This window comes from Suricata suricatta, chromosome 12 (genome assembly GCF_006229205.1).
Source record: "Suricata suricatta isolate VVHF042 chromosome 12, meerkat_22Aug2017_6uvM2_HiC, whole genome shotgun sequence".
Classification (NCBI taxonomy): domain Eukaryota; kingdom Metazoa; phylum Chordata; class Mammalia; order Carnivora; family Herpestidae; genus Suricata; species Suricata suricatta.
In genome coordinates, this window is record NC_043711.1 from 62,888,377 (window position 1) to 62,906,178 (window position 17,802).

At 42.4% G+C, this 17,802-nt stretch overlaps 1 protein-coding gene across 1 annotated transcript; it reads left to right on the top strand.

Moving 5' to 3' along the window:
- The first annotated feature begins 67 nt into the window (after positions 1–67).
- On the top strand, positions 68–17,547 carry CRNKL1 (crooked neck pre-mRNA splicing factor 1). The gene is made up of 14 exons (XM_029918150.1): positions 68–214; positions 1,774–1,926; positions 3,653–3,744; positions 4,561–4,719; positions 5,441–5,607; positions 7,305–7,483; positions 8,631–8,801; positions 10,144–10,335; positions 11,027–11,086; positions 11,759–11,839; positions 12,605–12,844; positions 14,032–14,133; positions 14,771–15,019; positions 15,943–17,547. The coding sequence occupies exons 1-14, from the start codon at positions 164–166 to the stop codon at positions 16,108–16,110; spliced, it is 2,064 nt and encodes a 687-aa protein (XP_029774010.1). The 5' UTR covers positions 68–163; the 3' UTR covers positions 16,111–17,547.
- Positions 17,548–17,802: the final 255 nt, after the last annotated feature.

Sequence of the window (17,802 nt, forward strand, 5' to 3'; positions counted from 1 at the left end):
GTTACAACTGCGTCAGCACGCATGCGGGAAGTCAAAGGTCACACAAGCTACTTCCGCTTCCTGTTCCGGGATTCCGCTTGTTGTCAGAAAGCTCCGGCGTTCCGGCCAGCCATCGGGGCAGATTTCTAGGGTTCGGGTTGGCCTGAGGCCTGCTGCTGCAGCCATGGCGGCCTCCACTGCAGCCGGGAAACAGAGGATTCCCAAAGTGGCCAAGGTAGGCGACCGCGAGGGGCTTTGTGGGAGGAGATCCGGGAGAGGGGCTGCCCCAACCTCCGTGGAGCCCGCGGCCGGGGAGGGTGTGGCGCCAGGAGCAGGCCCACCCCGTGCTCGCCGAGGGGGCGGGTCAGCCGGTGGGAAGTGGGGGTGGCAAGCTTTTGTCATTCCGGAGCATTCCTCGCGTTGGCTTGGCCTTCGTTCTGCGAGGTGTTTTTGCTGGGGTGTCATTTGGCAGAAATTAGTGCGCTAGGCTCTGGGAAGCTCATTTATTGCGGGCGACGAGCAGTCCTCAAATAAGACACGAATTAGTGTAAAATTGCAACCTTGTCAAATGCTACTGAGGCAGGTAGACTATGCCATGGAATAGTGGAAGTTGTGTGAGGAGTCTGCAGAGTAAACTTTGCCGGGGAAGTGATGGCTGACTAGCAGTTAGCCAGCTGAGAGTTGGAGGAATGAGAAGGCATGGATTGTGTAGCGGCATTAATTTAATTAAACAATATATTTGATGTTATCTGGTATTTTCATAGGTGGCCGATACTTACTGAGTGCTTATTATGTAACACGCTTTGTCCTGAGCCTTTGCAGATGCCCTCACTCCAGTCTGCTCCAGCCCAGATGGCTCTCTTGAGCTTGTCTTTTACATACTCATTTAGATGACTCCATGAGATAATGCATATAAATCACACAGCAGAGTATCTGTGATTACGTTTGAGCTAGCATCATTTTGAGATCATTTCACATGTGGCATTATACAATTAATACTTCTTATAATTTAGTTCCAAAAAGTTTGATTCGGCACCAGTGGTCTAATAGAAACGTAAGGTGAGCCAAATAGGTAATTTTAAGTTTTCCTGCAGCTACATTGAACAGTTACAACAGGTGACATTAATTCAACTCTATGTTTTCTTTAACCCATTATATCCAAGATGTTGTTGTTTCACCATGTAATCCATATGGAAAATTTAATTTGGTCTTTTATTTAGTTTTTCATACTAAGTCTTCAAAATCCAGTTTATATTTTACTCTCTCACTTATCTCTGGACTCCCTATGTTAGCTCATGGCTGTTGTGTTGGGCAGCTTTAAGACCTCAAGAAACTTATCATCTAGTGATGGGAATTTACTGAATATTGTCTTTGATTTGAAATGCCATGAAAAACCCGGCGCAAGTTGAGGCATTATCGTTCATCTGGGCGTAATTGGAAAATTTTGTAACTAGAAGTTGTAACACTAGATGAGATATGGCACACATCTTAAAACCTGTTTTACGTAAGGAGCGTCCAAGTTTATTATTATACTAATCTAACGGGACACTTGCTATGTTTGCTACCTTTTTTCTTAAGACTTACCTACGGTTCTGTAATAGATCCCACGCATAAGAAAGAAAACAGTTTTGTGTTTACTTTCATAGAGAAATGAAAACATGTCATACAAAGAGAGCATCTTGTAATAATACTTAAAAAGTTCACACACACACACTCCCACACCCAAAAATGTCTGTTTTCCTGAACCTTGTGTGATAAGTATCTACTAAAAATGGAACTGTCTTGTCTTAAAAGGTGAAAAACAAAGCCCCAGCTGAGGTACAGATAACTGCTGAGCAACTTTTACGAGAAGCTAAAGAGAGAGAACTTGAGCTGCTTCCACCTCCACCTCAACAGAAGATCACAGATGAAGAAGAGTTAAATGATTACAAACTAAGGAAAAGGAAGGTTAGTCAAGGTGATACCTTCCAGTCTGTTAATAATATTGTCAGTTTGCAGAGTTCCTCATTGGTTAGAGAGGCAATAGCTTAAGAATAGGTTAGCGTTTCTAGCCCCATGAGTAGGGTGACTTCTGGTTACCAAGTAATTGCATTTTGCTGAACTTTATTTTTTTTAGGTTTTTAAAAATATAATTTATTGTCATATTGGTTTCCATACAGCACCCAGTGCTCATCCCAACAAGTGCCCTCCTCAGTGTCCATCACCCACTCTCCCCTTTCCTCCACCCTCCATCCACCCTCAATTTGTTCTCAGTATTTAAGAGTCTCTTATGGTTGCCTCCCTCCCTCTCCTTAACTATTTTTCCCCTTCCCCTCCCCCATAGTCCTCTGCTAAGTTTCTCCTGTTAAACATATGAGTGAAAACATATGGTATCTGTCCTTCCTTGCCTGATTTATTTCACTTAGCATAACACCCTCGAGTTCCATTCACGTGCTGCAAATGGCCAGATTTCATTCTTTCTCATTGCCATGTAGTATTCCATTGTATATATAAACCACATCTTTTTGATCCATTTGTCAGTTGATGGACATTTAGGCTCTTTCCATGATTTGGCTATTGTTGAAAGTGTTGCTATGAACATTGGGGTACATGTGCCCCTATGCATCAGCACTTCTGTATCCTTTGGGTAAATCCCTAGCAGTGCTATTGCTGGGTCATAAGGGAGTTCTATGGATAGTTTTTTGAGGAACCTCCACACTGTTTTTCAGAGCAGGTACACTAGTTTGCATTCCCACCAACAGTGTAAGAGGGTGTCTGTTTCTCCATATCCTTGCCATTTGCTGAACTGTATAAAATACACCATGAGTTATCTTTAAAATAAAAGTATTAAAAAATTAAATCCACCAGTGACATAATTTTTGGTTCTGAATCAAATATGGTAGTTTAACAAGTGAAACATGTGACAGCCAGAGTGGGCTGGACTTGCTGTGGCTGTCCCCTTGGCACACTCCCACCTTCTGCAGTAGGAACTAAGACCTGGGAAAGAGCCATAAGAAGATTTGGGGGTCTGACTTCCTCACCTAGAATCCTCACTCTAGGGCAGTTTTAAATCACTAATGCTTTTGTATCTATTTATTAGTGATGTTTAAGAGTAATGTATGAAATTTGGAGACATTACCAAAAGGACTGAAATAATCAAAAACATTTTTATACTAGGAACAACTATAGAGTATATTAAAATGTCAGTTATTATCAGTAATAGAAGACACCAATAGTTCTGCTGATAATTCTGTATATCTAAGTGTTTCTCTTTGTTTGCATGTAAGACTTTAAAGAAACAACTGAGATTGTAACCTTCATTATGAGTTTCTTATTTCTCAATGATTCCAGGATGTAATTTTCCCTAAATAAGAACAAAATGAATAAACCTTTTAAAATAGAATTCATAGGGTCATGGGTGGCTCAGTTGGTTCAGTGTCCAGCTCCTGATTTTGGCTCAGGTCATGATCTCACTGTTTGTGAGATTAAGCCACGTGTCAGGCTCTGTGCTGACAGCACAGAGCCTGCTTGGGATTTTCTCTCTGCCCCACCTTCTCTCTTTTTCTCTAAATAAATGAATAAAAAATAACTCCCTCCCCCTTTTTTTTTTTAAAAGAACAGGATTAATGGATAAAGGACAGTGTCCTTTTTACTTATTTTTCCCTTCAATTTGACCTTCTTTTCCTTTCTCTAGACTTTTGAAGATAACATAAGAAAAAACAGGACTGTGATTAGTAACTGGATAAAATACGCACAATGGGAGGAGAGTCTAAAGGAGATTCAAAGGTAAAATTACTTAGTGTATAGTATCATATATAAAGATGTTGTAAGTTAAGAGACAGAAAAGAAACAGAAAAAGGTAAAGCATGAGTGAAAGAGTGTACCTCTGGTAGTAATTCTCTAAATTGTTCCATGGACTTCAGGGTCCTTTGAGGGGCCTCAGAGGCACTGTGTAGGAGAGTCCGAGGGGAGCTGCAGAGGAGGTGCTGTAGGTGGGTATCACCACCAGCACACACTCTGCAATCAGAAATGCAGTTGCATCTGCTTGCTCTGTATTGGGATTCTTCTAAATAGAAATTGTTTCTCCAAAAACCAGTGATCGACAAGATGAAAGTCCCCGCCTGGCCCTTCCCGCTGCCCAGCCTTTCTGCACTCTCCCAGCACGCCCAGCATGCCCGCTGCCCCCAGCACGCCTGTGTGCTTGCCACTCCTGCATACATCTTACCCTGTGCTAGGCCCCTCTCTATGCCTGGAAAGAGCACCCCTCCTCGCCCACCTTGCCCTCTGGAGCTTTCCTCAACTTCCCAACTCTGGAGTTCCCTGTTGCTTAGGCTTTTGCACCAGACACTTAAATTTTTTTTGCTTCCTGATGTAAATTGTGATTATAACACTTAACTATATTGCATTGTGATTACATGCATGTCTGTCTTCTCTAAGAGTCTGTAAACTTCCTGAAAACATGTCTTTCTACTTTTTTATGCCCAAAACCTGGCTCATGGCGGACACCTGATAAAATAGTAGGGCACTGCAGGTAGTTTGAAATAGTTGCCACATGTATTGTTATATGCTACTCCTGACAGTCTCCAAATCTGGATTCCTAAGGGCTCGATCCATATACGAACGTGCTTTAGATGTAGACTACCGAAATATTACACTCTGGCTGAAATATGCAGAAATGGAAATGAAGAATCGCCAGGTCAACCATGCCCGAAATATCTGGGACCGGGCCATAACAACTCTGCCTCGAGTCAACCAATTCTGGTAAGTTTCTGACCTACCACACTACAGCAGCCTTTTGTAAGCTAGAAAAGTTCTGCATTTCTGTGCATTTATTTTATTTCCGTGGTTGTAAGTATATATTTAATTTACATACTAGTTTTTCTTTATTTTTTAAATTTTTTTTATTTAAAAAAAATTTTTTTTTAGTGTTTTATTTATTTTTGATACAGAGAGAGACAGAGCATGAGAAGGGAAGGGGCAGAGAGAGAGGAGACACAGAACCAGAAGCAGGCTCCAGGCTCTGAGCTAGCTGTCAGCACACAGCCTGATGCAGGGCTTAAACCCACGAACGTGAGATCTGACCTGAGCCGAAGTCGGAGGCTTAACCGACTGAGCCACCCAGGCGCCCCGCTAGTTTTTCTTTAAACATTTTGCAAGTACTTTTTGATATTTGTAGTATAAGTCAGTCACAGCACATAATAGCTTGTGTAATCAAACTAAAATTTGTATTGTAATCTTTTATATGTAAGAAACTTCTTGTTGAACTAAGCAATTTTTAAGAAAATACCTTTTTTTACCTATGGTTCATCCTTTTCGGATGTACGTTGTAGTAAGAAAACATGTTTGATTTAACTGTTCGGGAGCATGAAGGCCTAAGTCTTTTTCACATTTAACAAAGTTAAAACTATGAAATGCCAAAGATGATTTTCTTGTCCTAAGTCATTTTGACCACGACTGATACTTTTGGATGGTTTTGTTAAAGGTACAAGTACACGTACATGGAGGAGATGTTGGGAAACATTGCTGGCGCCCGGCAGGTGTTTGAGCGCTGGATGGAGTGGCAGCCCGAGGAGCAGGCCTGGCACTCCTACATCAACTTTGAGCTGCGATACAAAGAGGTGGATCGGGCCCGCACCATTTACGAGCGATATATCCTTCCAGCGAGTCCGAGTGGCACTGTTACTGTCCTGGGTGCTGCTCACCCCATGGAGAGGCAATGGTGGTCTGGGCGTGTGGACAGTCATTAATGTGGACTAGGAAGTCAAAGATGCAAGTTCAGCCGGCTTCGGAGGCTACCTACATATTTTCTAGAGGCACAGGGTGGTCAGAATAAAAGTTCATGGTCTGGGTCATTGAGCTTTTACCAGTGAAACTTTGGGATTGTTTATATTTTGGGGTTAATGCCATGGTTCCTTATGGAAAGTGACACTCCAAGGCTTTGGCTCCTATAGCCAGTCCTGTTTCTCTGGGATTTTTCCCCTAGGTTTTTCTACGGTGTGGGTCATTAGCCCTGCTACAGTAGCTCTGCAAAGGATGGAGCCCAGAGGGCAGCTTCGTGCAGTGCAAGAAGCTCTGCTCTAGGGCCAGCTGGACGGGTTTGCGAGTCCCTTCTCCGGCGTGCGTTAGTGGGACAGCCTCGGACGAGTTAGTTAACACTTCTGACCCTTGTTTTCTCTCTTCTAAAATGAAATAGACTCAAGATGAGTTGTCTTTCGGATTTAAGATTATCTGTATGAGGGTGGTGGCTGGCGTGTATGTGTGTGCCTGGTTTGTGTGCGTGTGCATGCACGTGCGCCCGTGTACATAACTTTGCTTAGGAACAGTGATTTGGTATTTGAAATTAAGTGGTAAGAGTGACTTCTTTGAACATAAATACCAGGAAAAAGGAAAATCAGCTTTGCACATTTTATTTTTACTTTTTTTTTTTTTTAGCTTTGCACATTTTAATATTGTTAGTTCAACGGAAGCTTTTGTGACACTTGTTATGTGCCAGGCATTGCTAGAGGCCCTTTACAGATACCATCACTCAGCCCTCAGGACAGCGCTGAGTGCAGGATCCGCTCAAGTCTGCAGGATGGGAAACGCAGCGTAAGCGGCTAAGCAGTGAGGCCAGGGGCTCGCAGGTGGTGGCAGAGGTGGGCTCAGAGCCCAGCCGCAGCCATGGAGCCTTTGCTCTTCACATCATTGTCATACCTGAAGGTATTACTACTTCAGAATTCACGATTCCTCAAGCAAGTTAGAAGAAAAATAGATATATCCTATTAAATAAAATAGTAATTCAAAACTCTTTAAATGTCAGCTACATTTCAATAATTAAAAACACAAAACAAAAACCTTTCTCTTCTGGCTATAGTTAGTAGTTTTAACGTTTTCGTGACTTTTTTTTCTTAATCATTAATTCAAATATTAATGTTACTGAGCATATAAGATAGTAGGTGCCATTGATTGAGCACATTCTTTAGGTTCAAATCTGTTAAGAGCTTTACATCCATTTCCTCTTTTAAGGCCAGCAGTCAAGTAGTGAGTTTGGTTAGTATTCTTTTTCTGTATTTACAGATGATAAACCCTGAGTCTTGGACAATTTAAACGACGTATTCAGGATGACATTGATAACAGGCTTTAAGTTTTTCATTTCTCCACACTGACTTGTGCCCATCACTGAAGTTCTGATTCAGCGCTGGAGGAAGTCAGGTGAACAGGACACGGCCCACTCCTAGAAGTTACAGAGTAGCATTTCTTTGCCTTTGCCTGTGTCCTTGTAGTTTGCATTGTTGGGGGTTTGAGTTCGGTTGGTTTTTTTTTTTTAAAGCCTTGTCATGCGTTGTATTTCCTTAACTCCCCTGAACTTGTTCTCGTGCACCCCGATGTTAAGAATTGGATCAAGTATGCCCGCTTTGAAGAAAAGCATGGTTATTTTGCCCACGCACGGAAAGTGTATGAGAGAGCCGTCGAGTTCTTTGGAGACGAACATATGGATGAGCACCTTTATGTTGCCTTTGCCAAATTTGAAGAAAATCAGAAAGAAGTAAGTACACTTGAGGAACTCAATTACATTGCATAACGGCTTAGGAAAGATAACTTTGTGCACATTGAGTTAATTTCCAGTTTCTTACTCACTTACCCTTGGGAAAAATGTTTTCAAAATCTCGCAAAGAAAGCAGTGTATGTTTGTGGCTTAGCTGCAGATTGGGAGCCAGGCGATAATAGGTTGTATTAACCTGCCCTGATTCTGTCGTACTTTGCTTGAAAATTAAGCCTTTGTATCTATGATAAGAATACTATGTATAAACTGAGAATTAGTCATTTGGTCTCCTAACTAAAGGGCTTTATAGGTAATAAACTTGGAAAACAAAAGCCCAGAGCCCTTAGAAGAGAACAGAAGTTTGAGATGAAAACAGAGATTGCCCCACCAATAAGTCAGTTCTGTTTGTCCATAATCTATATGGAAATAATCCCTTAAAATAACTCAAATACTACAGAATCGAGCAATGTGGGCCAAGGTCCAAATGCAGAGTCTTATGCTTAGTGTGATAAGGACCTCAGATCCTGTCCTAGGGTCTTAGCAGAAGGATGGTAAGATAGGATTTAATATTTGAAGGAAAGCCTTTAGCTAATCTGTGGAGATTGTATTGGAACAAAGGTGGCAGAAGGAGAAGTGGGGTGATTTTGAAGTGGTCCAAGGAAGAAATGGAGATGGCATGGGTATAGGGGGAAAGCAAAGGGCTCTGTTGCAGCGGCGGACATGGCAGGGCTCATTGAAGTAGTGAATGTAGGGAATAAGGAAGGGAGAAGAATCAAGGAGGACCCGTCGGGTTTGGGGCTTGAGCAAGTGCATGACCATAGGTATTGCTGACCAACACTGGGAAGACAGTGGTATCCAGGTTTTGTGTGAGAAACAGGAGGTCAGTTTTGGACTTGTTTAGCCTGAGATGCACAGACAACCTCCAACTGGCAGCATTAGGTAGACAGTATTAAATGTGGAGCTCCAAGGAGAGTGTCGGGCCATTCTGACTGAAATAAATACTCTCAACAACAGGGAGAAGAAAAGTCTTTATTTTGGACACTTTGAGACCTCAAAATCCACCAAGTGATGTATTCTGTCAATTATTTTCCAAGTTGTGAGTAAAAGGAGAATATTGTGTTGTAGAAGTAATCATCCTGTCTGCTTTCAGTTTGAACGGGTGCGAGTCATCTACAAGTATGCCCTGGATAGGATTTCAAAGCAGGAGGCCCAAGAACTCTTTAAAAACTATACCATCTTCGAGAAGAAATTTGGTGATAGGCGGGGTATTGAAGACATCATTGTGAGCAAACGAAGATTCCAGTATGAGGAGGAGGTGAAGGTGAGAGTTGGCGTGGACACTGAGCTATGCAGCTTACAGTAACAGCTACAGTAAAGCGAGGGCTAGCAAAGGTGGGCTTCCAGGAGTCATGCTCTTGGTGACTTGTCCCCAGTAATTGGCAGCTGTTTCAGCAGGGATAAGCAGGGCTGATGGAGGCCAGCAAGCACAGCTGGGTTTGCTCTGCCACTCACGTGTTGATTGCTGATTTTGTGCCGTAGAACCTGAGCAGAAAGTGAGACTCCATTTGGGGCACCGGGGAAGTTCAGTCAGTTAAGCATCCGACTTTGGCTCAGGTCATGATTTCACAGTTTGTGGGTTCATTCGAGCCCCATGTTGAGTTCTGTGCTGACACCTTGGCCTGGAGCCTACTTCAGATTCTGTGTCTCCCTCTCTCTGCCTCTCACCAACTCACACTGATGGTCTCTATCTCTCTGTCTCTCAAAAACATTTTTAAAAAAAAATTGGGACTCCATTTGCACTCATTTCTGAAGAAGGAAGACTCAGATTGAGCCAAACAGTATTTGTACAGTCCTTTTTAGCAAACTGCTGTAGGTAAGGTTCCATTCTCATCTCTTCACATGTAACGTACTGTTTTGATTTGAAGTCAAGATAGTAGCGTTTCCTTTACTGGTCTGCTGTATATCTAAAATATTTTGCTTAGTCACATTAATTAGAATATGGCCAAACAAAAGGCTGAGTCTGGTGTTAAATGAGGTCAGCAAGATATGTTCAAGGTATATGACTATTAACTGAAAAGGCAGGTTTCACAATTGAGACCATGGTTATAATTTCACTGTAATTTGGGGCCACCTGTGTGACTCAGTCAATTAAGCCTCCAACTCTAGGTTTTGGTTCAGGTCATGATCTCACAATTCATGGGATAGAGCCCTCCTCCAGCTCCTTGCTGAGAGCCCAGAGCCTGCTTGGGATTCACTCTCTCCTGCTTTCTCTGCCTCTCCCTTGTTCATGCTCACTCTCTCTTAAAATAAATAAACTTTAATTCCTCTGTAATTTTAAATCGAAACATAATGAAATGCAGTCGTATCTATCAACAAAAACATTTATAATAGGCAGCTAATTATTCAGTACTTATCTTGGGGCTGGTGTTGGTATGTGAAAGCGGCCTTGCTCTGCAACACTTGGCTAATAATCTGTCCTCTGTATTCCTTTTTCTTTTCTGTTTATAAAATCTCAGACTTTTTAATGCAATAGCATGAGAAGTTTAGAAAAAAAGAGTTGCTAAAACATAGGAAGTCAATCTAGTGTCATATTTTACCTCATGGAGTCCAGTAAGTGTAGGTCTTGGTTCGGTTTTTATTCAATAAGTTTGGCGTCTTTCTAGGCTAATCCACACAATTACGATGCGTGGTTTGACTACTTGCGCTTGGTGGAAAGCGATGCCGAAGCGGAAACTGTTCGAGAAGTGTATGAAAGAGCCATTGCCAACGTGCCACCCATTCAAGAGAAGCGGCACTGGAAGCGCTACATCTATCTGTGGGTCAACTATGCGCTCTATGAGGAGCTGGAGGCAAAGGTAAAAAGCGGAGCCCCGCGTCAGCTGTTGGTGGCTGTCTCCGCCCTGCACGTACGGCGTGGCCGCAGCTCAGCCGCCGTGGGTAGCAGCTGATGGGTGCGGTCTCTGAAACAGAAACAGAAACTAGTTTTAGGTCCTCAGCCATACAGTTACACATTCTCTCTGCAGCCTTTTAAACAGCGTATACCTGTTGTGGGCACAGGTAAGGTGTGTCTTTTGTTCTGTTGTATTTTGTGTTTTAAAACTAAGCCACAAGAAGATTAGCCCGTGGAACCTGAAAGGGAACAGTGAACCAGTCTTAGCTTAATTTCATATCATACCCTGGATTATCTCATCATTAGGGATCACAGCTAGATTGCACACCTTTGTTTTTAGTAAAGAGCAAGTGGGATTTTCAGAAATCAGTTGTGTATAAATTAATTGGGAAAGATTAGCTTTCTGCTGTGGAGACTGTAAAACATCTTTGTTTCTTTCTGCCATCAGGCGAAAGCTTTTCTACAGAGAAGCTCTCAGAGTTTGATGGCTATATTGTTGGTGATTCTTTAACCCGTCAAATGATTAAATTAGAGATTGAAAATAGCAACTTGTGAAAACATACTCAACGTTGGGGGTATAGACTTTTACTGGTATCAGTAAAATCAGTATTAATAACAGACTTCATATTTTGTGCAAATTTCTTATCCTAATACAGGATCCTGAGAGGACAAGACAGGTGTATCAAGCTTCTTTGGAATTAATTCCTCATAAAAAGGTATATTTGCTATAAGTGTTCTGTTCCAAACTGTTACTTGTGAACTAATACTTGCTGTTTGAATAATTTGATGGGCTAGGCACTCTGGAAAACTAAGTGAGAACCAAGCGTGCTCCTTGCCTCAGCAAACCTTACCGTGTAGTTGAGAGGACAGCCTGGGTTAGAGACGAAGATACAGGTAACAATGTAGAAATTCATAGGAGGACAGAGGAAGAGGCACAGCCCGAGAACACACAGCACGTGCAGGAAACAACAGGTGTTTGTGGTATCCGAGTGGACATATGCACGTGTGGGTGAGCACTTGGTGCACATTCTGGAAACAGTTGAGACATCCTCTCTGCCCTGCTTTCCAGCATGAGAAACAAGTAGAGCTGTTGGCAGAGTTACCTTCTAGAATAGCAGTGACGTGTTCTGCCTGCTCACCAGCATCCCTATAAAACAGCCGGTTCTCACTAGGGGCTGCAGGGCCATGCAGTGCAATAAAGTATCTGGACTACTCTTTGTAACTTCTGAGAAATAAACATCCAATTTGCTGAAAAACAAGACACATCTGTCTTCACTCTGAATATCTAGGGAAATCTAATTGCATGTGGCCTTTTATTAAATTCTTAACATATTTCAGTGTCACTGAAACAACTCTCTTAGGTGTTTTTTTGTGCTTTTGTTTTCTAGTTCACATTTGCCAAGATGTGGTTACTATATGCACAATTTGAAATAAGACAGAAAAATTTACCATTTGCCAGAAGAGCTTTGGTGAGTAAAGGAAGGATCAAGATGCATCATTGACTTCTATAAGAAGAAAATTAAATCTTAGTGCCAACAAGTTGGACAGTTCCTACTAAGAATGCAACACAAATATTCTGCTTTTATAACCTGAGAGGTGTCAGAAAATGCATGGCCTTTGAAGAAAAATCGGGTGATAATGTAAATTAACATTAATAGCTTTATCTGCAGCTGCCAGTTCCCAGATCTTTACCCAGACTGGAAAGACCTGATCTTAGTTCACATCAGATCTTAAAGCAGCTTTTTAAGAGACTAATGTGCAAAATTTGGGGATATTACAGGCACCTTCCTCTTAACAATTATTCTAAAGTTTCTTGATAGGATCAGATATTATGTGTAAATTCAGTTATCCTTCTGCTAGTCACTCTTGCCCCGGCTGTGTGCAGCGGAGCAGATTTCCTTCTATGATTACCGTTTTACTTATGGGATGTTTTATCTATTTGACATCCTTATTACATACATGCTCCTGAGGCACTAAGTAAAACCCAAAGTACTTGTGCAGACTTCTCCAACCCTCTTGCTGAACAGGCACCAGTGGGCATGGGCTCTCCGACAGGTGGGGGAGGAGAGGTTTCTGTCGGCCTTCCGTCGAGAAGCAGTGTGGGCATTGTGTACCACAGAGGGAGAGTGGTTTGCCGTGTTCTTCCGCAGCTGAAAACAGTTGGGATAGGTTGGTGATGTCTGTGCACAGCTTGAATCCACATATCACAGTGGTTTGGTCATTTTGTTTTCCAGGGAACTTCCATAGGCAAATGCCCAAAGAACAAGTTATTTAAAGGTTACATAGAATTGGAGTTGCAGCTTCGAGAATTTGACAGATGCCGGAAACTTTATGAGAAGTTCTTGGAATTTGGACCTGAAAATTGTACCTCTTGGATTAAATTTGCAGAGTTAGAGACAATCCTTGGTGACATAGAGCGAGCCCGGGCAATCTATGAGTTAGCCATCAGTCAGCCACGATTAGACATGCCCGAGGTGAGGCTCTCGAGTTGAATATAATCTTGTTTTAGATACTTCTCCAGCATTGCTTTAGATGATCATCTAAATGTGTGTGCATTTCACATTGTAAAGGTAAATTCACTTGTAGTCTTGTCTGCTCAGATTAGTTCTTTACTGTTTGGGGGATAGAAGAAGGACGGGGGTGGAGGAAGCAGCCCTCTAGTAGGATTCTAGGGCTCAGAAAGCCCCATTATACCAGGATGAGTTGGGATATAACGGGGTATGTGTCTGGCTCTCCGCCTCCTTTCCTCAAACAGAAAGCTAACTAAGGGGGATGGAAACAGGTAGCAGGCAGCCCCATCTGGAGACCAGGAGAACTGGAAGTGGAGACTGCACAGCCCCAGATTCTCCTGGCACAGCGTTTGCCCAGATTGGGCCAGCAAAAGAAGCTGTATGTAAAGCAGGATGTTCCTGGAATTACTACTGCCACTGTCCTGGCCTGCCACAGGACCTGAAATCATCCTTTCCCTATTTAAACTTGAGCCACGAGGTGGCGCCAAACCACAGCTAGCACCTGTTTGAATCTCCAGGAACCACTGAAATCACCCACCCCTTTTATTAGTCTTGCCCTAATGTGACTCTGCATTTTTTGGCTTGGGCTCCACCGGCTGCGCTCGGTCAGGGCCTTATGTGTTCTTGGTTCCATCGGTTGGCCTCAGCTCCCAGACACCCAGGCCACGTATTACTTCGTCCTTGTTCCCTGACGGGCAGCACCTTGCAGGTGGGCTGCTGCTCACTGAATACTTGTTGAGGTGAACTCAGACATATGAAGGAATTTACAGTAGGGGTAAGAAGAGTGTATCCTGGCTAGTCCAGGCATGTCCCTGGCAACGTCACTTGTAGGTGACAGGATCATGGCAGTATCTGGGAGACGTGGCAAATCTCTGAATTTTTTATGGTAAAAATTCAGCATCTGAAAAACTGACAGAGAATCCACAAATGAATCCAATGCCTTTTATCTCATAATCTAGAATTGTAGCCAAATTTTGGCCAGCTTGTAAATGCCAGTATTTTCATTGTGTCCACATGCTGCTTAGTCCTTAATTTGTTCATAGAAGTCCTAGGTTTCTGGATGTCCTAGGTTGGAATGGCAGTTAAGCTCAGTCTTGGCTAGGGACATGTTGCTCTTTAAATGTCAAGACTGACTAAGTTTTCTTTACTAGGTGCTTTGGAAGTCATATATTGATTTTGAAATTGAGCAGGAAGAAACTGAGAGAACACGAAATCTTTACCGACGATTGCTTCAGCGAACACAGCACGTCAAGGTATCCTGCACTCTAGATTACCTTTGATTTTGCTTAAATCAGCAGTCATGAAGGAACTGTTTTTCTGTATCTTAAGTGTTGTTTTGGTTTTTAATGATTCCCTTGCTTTTAGGAGCCCATGAGTCTCGAGAGGACTTTACAATATAAAGCTTATACTACGTATTTACACTGCATGGAGTAACTCCAGTATCACGGGATTTAATGAAAAGTTCAGCTCTTTTCAGGGTTTTAAAACTCTTTGAAACACGTAATTGGATATAGAAGCAGACTCCTTCAGGATTACTGAAGCATATAAGTGTTCTTTGGAATACTACGATGTACACATTAGTATGTTCAGATATCATTAGAAATTTGTGGGGGGGGTAATTTTTTAAAAATATTTTATTTTTGAGAGAGAAAGTGTGAGCAGGGGAGGTCACAGAGAAAGGGAGACACAGATCTGAAACAGGCTTCAGGCTCTGAGCTGTCAGTACAGAGCCTGACGTGGGGCTCAAAACCACGAACCATGAGATCATGACCTGAGCCGAAGCTGGACGCTGAACCAACTGAGCCACCCAGGCACCCCAAAATTCGTGTTATTATGTGAATGTTTTCTAGGTGTCATGGCTAATTTGCTCCTGTAATAATTTTTCATAAGGTATGGATCAGCTTTGCACAATTTGAGCTGTCTTCAGGGAAAGAAGGAAGTTTGGCTAAATGCAGACAAATTTATGAAGAGGCTAACAAAACCATGAGAAACTGCGAAGAAAAGGAAGAGAGACTTATGTTGCTGGAATCGTGGCGAAGCTTTGAAGATGAATTTGGAACAGTGTCAGATAAGGAGAGAGTAGACAAACTCATGCCAGAGAAAGTCAAGAAGAGAAGAAAGGTCCAGGCGGATGATGGGGTAAGAGCTGGGCCCCTGGAGCCGCTCCTCTCAGGTCAGATGAGCAGAAATGCATCTGACATTCAGATTTGTACTTTCATGTGCCAAGTACAATCCGAGCCTGGGAGGAGACAGCCTGCAGTAGGAGATGTTTGCAGTCTGGCTTCCACGGAAGCAGAGAGCAGGGTGTGTAATCCACCCGGGCTAGAGAATAGTGGACAGTTGGCAAAGGCCTCTTGGAGGTGGTTGATTCCAGGAACTGCATGAAGTGTGATTATTTCGGGAATGTTAAGCAGGAGGTCAGAGTGGAGGGAAATGAAATTCAGCTTTTAAGTTGGACCCAATCCAGAGGCTTTGTAAGCTGTAGGCAGGCTTTTCTCAAAATGACCTGCCCAGTAGTTGGCATCTCCTGCAGGCCTACTCGGGGGCCTTCGGTTAGAGGAGACCTGTCGGGAGGACGTTGAAGTGGTGGTGCGGCTGGAACTGCGGTGACTTTAGGAAGCCAGACCGTGACTGGAGGTGGGGCGGGAAGGCCAGGGAGTCGGGACGGGAGTGCACAGATTTATGGCTCTCGCTCCCAAGTAACAGGAAGTAAGTCTTTAAAAATTTTAAGTCTTAGAAGACTGAAAGATGGAGGAGGAGACTCAGAGTATCTTCTTGACTGACTGTAGAGGAGCTGTGCTTGGTTTTTGGGATCTTCTTCCGTTGGATTCTAGCTCTCCACGAGCTGCCCTTGCAGAGCACCAGCCGCACAGCTGCTCATTTGCTCCAGTCTTGCAGGCCCGGCCCTTGGTCTTTCTGTGACGGGCTTTGATGCTGTTTTGTAGGATGAACAGATGAATTTCAACTCTGTTTGGCAGTTGAAATTCTCTAAAGTTAACTGCAGTGAGTATTTCAGCCATGTTTTGCCTTATCTTTTAATTGTTTTACTTTGTTTCCTGTAGTCTGATGCGGGCTGGGAAGAGTACTATGATTACATCTTTCCCGAAGATGCTGCCAACCAACCCAACCTCAAGCTCCTGGCCATGGCCAAACTCTGGAAGAAACAGCAACAGGAAAAGGAGGCTGCCGAGCAAGACCCAGATAAGGACATTGATGAGAGTGAATCCTAATGTTCTTGTTCATATTGAGAAGTGTGTTGTTATTTTTATAAATTAATAGTTTGGAACTCTTGTGACTCCTCTAAGTTTTTATATATTCCACTAGTAATGAATTGATTGGAATCTTTGATAGCAACTTTTTGAATAATTGTTAAAATGCTCTTGACTTGAGGGGTGGGGGGTTGCAAGTAATTTTTGTAACTGCTGGGTTTATCAGTCCAAACATTTTTTGTCCACATCATGCATTAGGAAATCTAATTGAGGTAATGCTTAGCATCTCTTTTAGGTGGACCTGCAGACTTTTAGAAGTCTTTCTAGTTTCAAGTTATGTTCTACAGTAACTTGTAAGGTGTAGTTTTTTCATGCTTATCTTCTTCATTGAGATAGTTCATGCACTCATCTGAAACCTGTAACTTTTTTTCCTGTCTTCGGAGTTACAGACTTGACTTCCATTCCCAGCTCTGCCACTTAGTGATAAATAACTTAACCTTTACTTTTAGTTTCTTCACTCATCAAGTGAGCTTCTGCCAACTCGTTTTGAAGATTGAATTAGAAAAGGAATAGACCTGGTACATAGGAAGTGCTCCGCTAAGTATTCATTCCCGGCCACTTTCCTAAATCTCTTCTGTCCTTGAATGTGCTTGAATTTAACATCTCAACACCCTTAGCTTCTTAACAGTGGCCATTTATGCTACCTGCTTTTGAAAACACTCATTGGGAAATAATTTATAGTTAGTGTATTTCTGAACAAGATCTTTTTACCAGAACTTTTTAGTCAGATTTCAGTTACACTGTAATGTTTTCCCAAACTGGTTGAGCTCTGTAATGGCTTAAAGAACAGTACAACATGTGCTGTGAAAAAATGTCCCCTGCTCCAGAAAGTTTGGGAGACCCTAGTTTAAAAGTTTTCTTAATCTTTTTGTAGCTCAGCTCCTCAGAGCTTCATATATACTACCACCCTTATGCATCCATCCCCAGTAGCGATGCTGGCATGTTCCCCGCCTTCCTGGACGAGGGAAGGACGTCTACCTAGAATACCACAAGCATTTTCTAGTGTGCTATTACAGAAATTAGCTACTGTAAAACCTGATGCATGTTATTTACCCTGGTTTAGAACAAGTGAGAAACACTGTAGATAGCCAACTATATTTCTAAAAAAGAAAAAGCACAGATAGTAACATACTTGCTGACACATTGCTTATATCCTCAAGCAAAAAAATATGTGCCTTAATTAACTGATCGTATTATTTTCTTTAATCTGGCCTGATTTCTCAAGCCTACTTTTTTGTTTTGTTCACTGCCTATAAGCTATTTGACTAGAATTGTATCTACAGGAGTGTTCTGTCACCAGTAAATGCAACTGGCATTTATTACTTGCTTGATTTAATTGGGTAAACTTACTAATTTGCAAAAAATGTTACTCAAAGGAATAAAAAAAGCTAGTCTGTATATTACAGTATTTTATCTTGAAAATAAGCTAGTGTTTGAGGGCAGAAGATAGGGCCGTCAGGATAAAAGACAAACTTGCGTTCAGCCCCACTGCTTCAGTCGCTGCACCGGTGTCACCCCAGCTGCCAGGTATCAGATGGGCTCTGACTGTGGAGTCCTGAGGTCTGCCTACTTGGTGAGGAGGAACATTTATGAATTTAATACCCTTTCGCTAAGTGCAGAGTCAAAGGTAAAATGAAAGCAGGTCAAAATGCT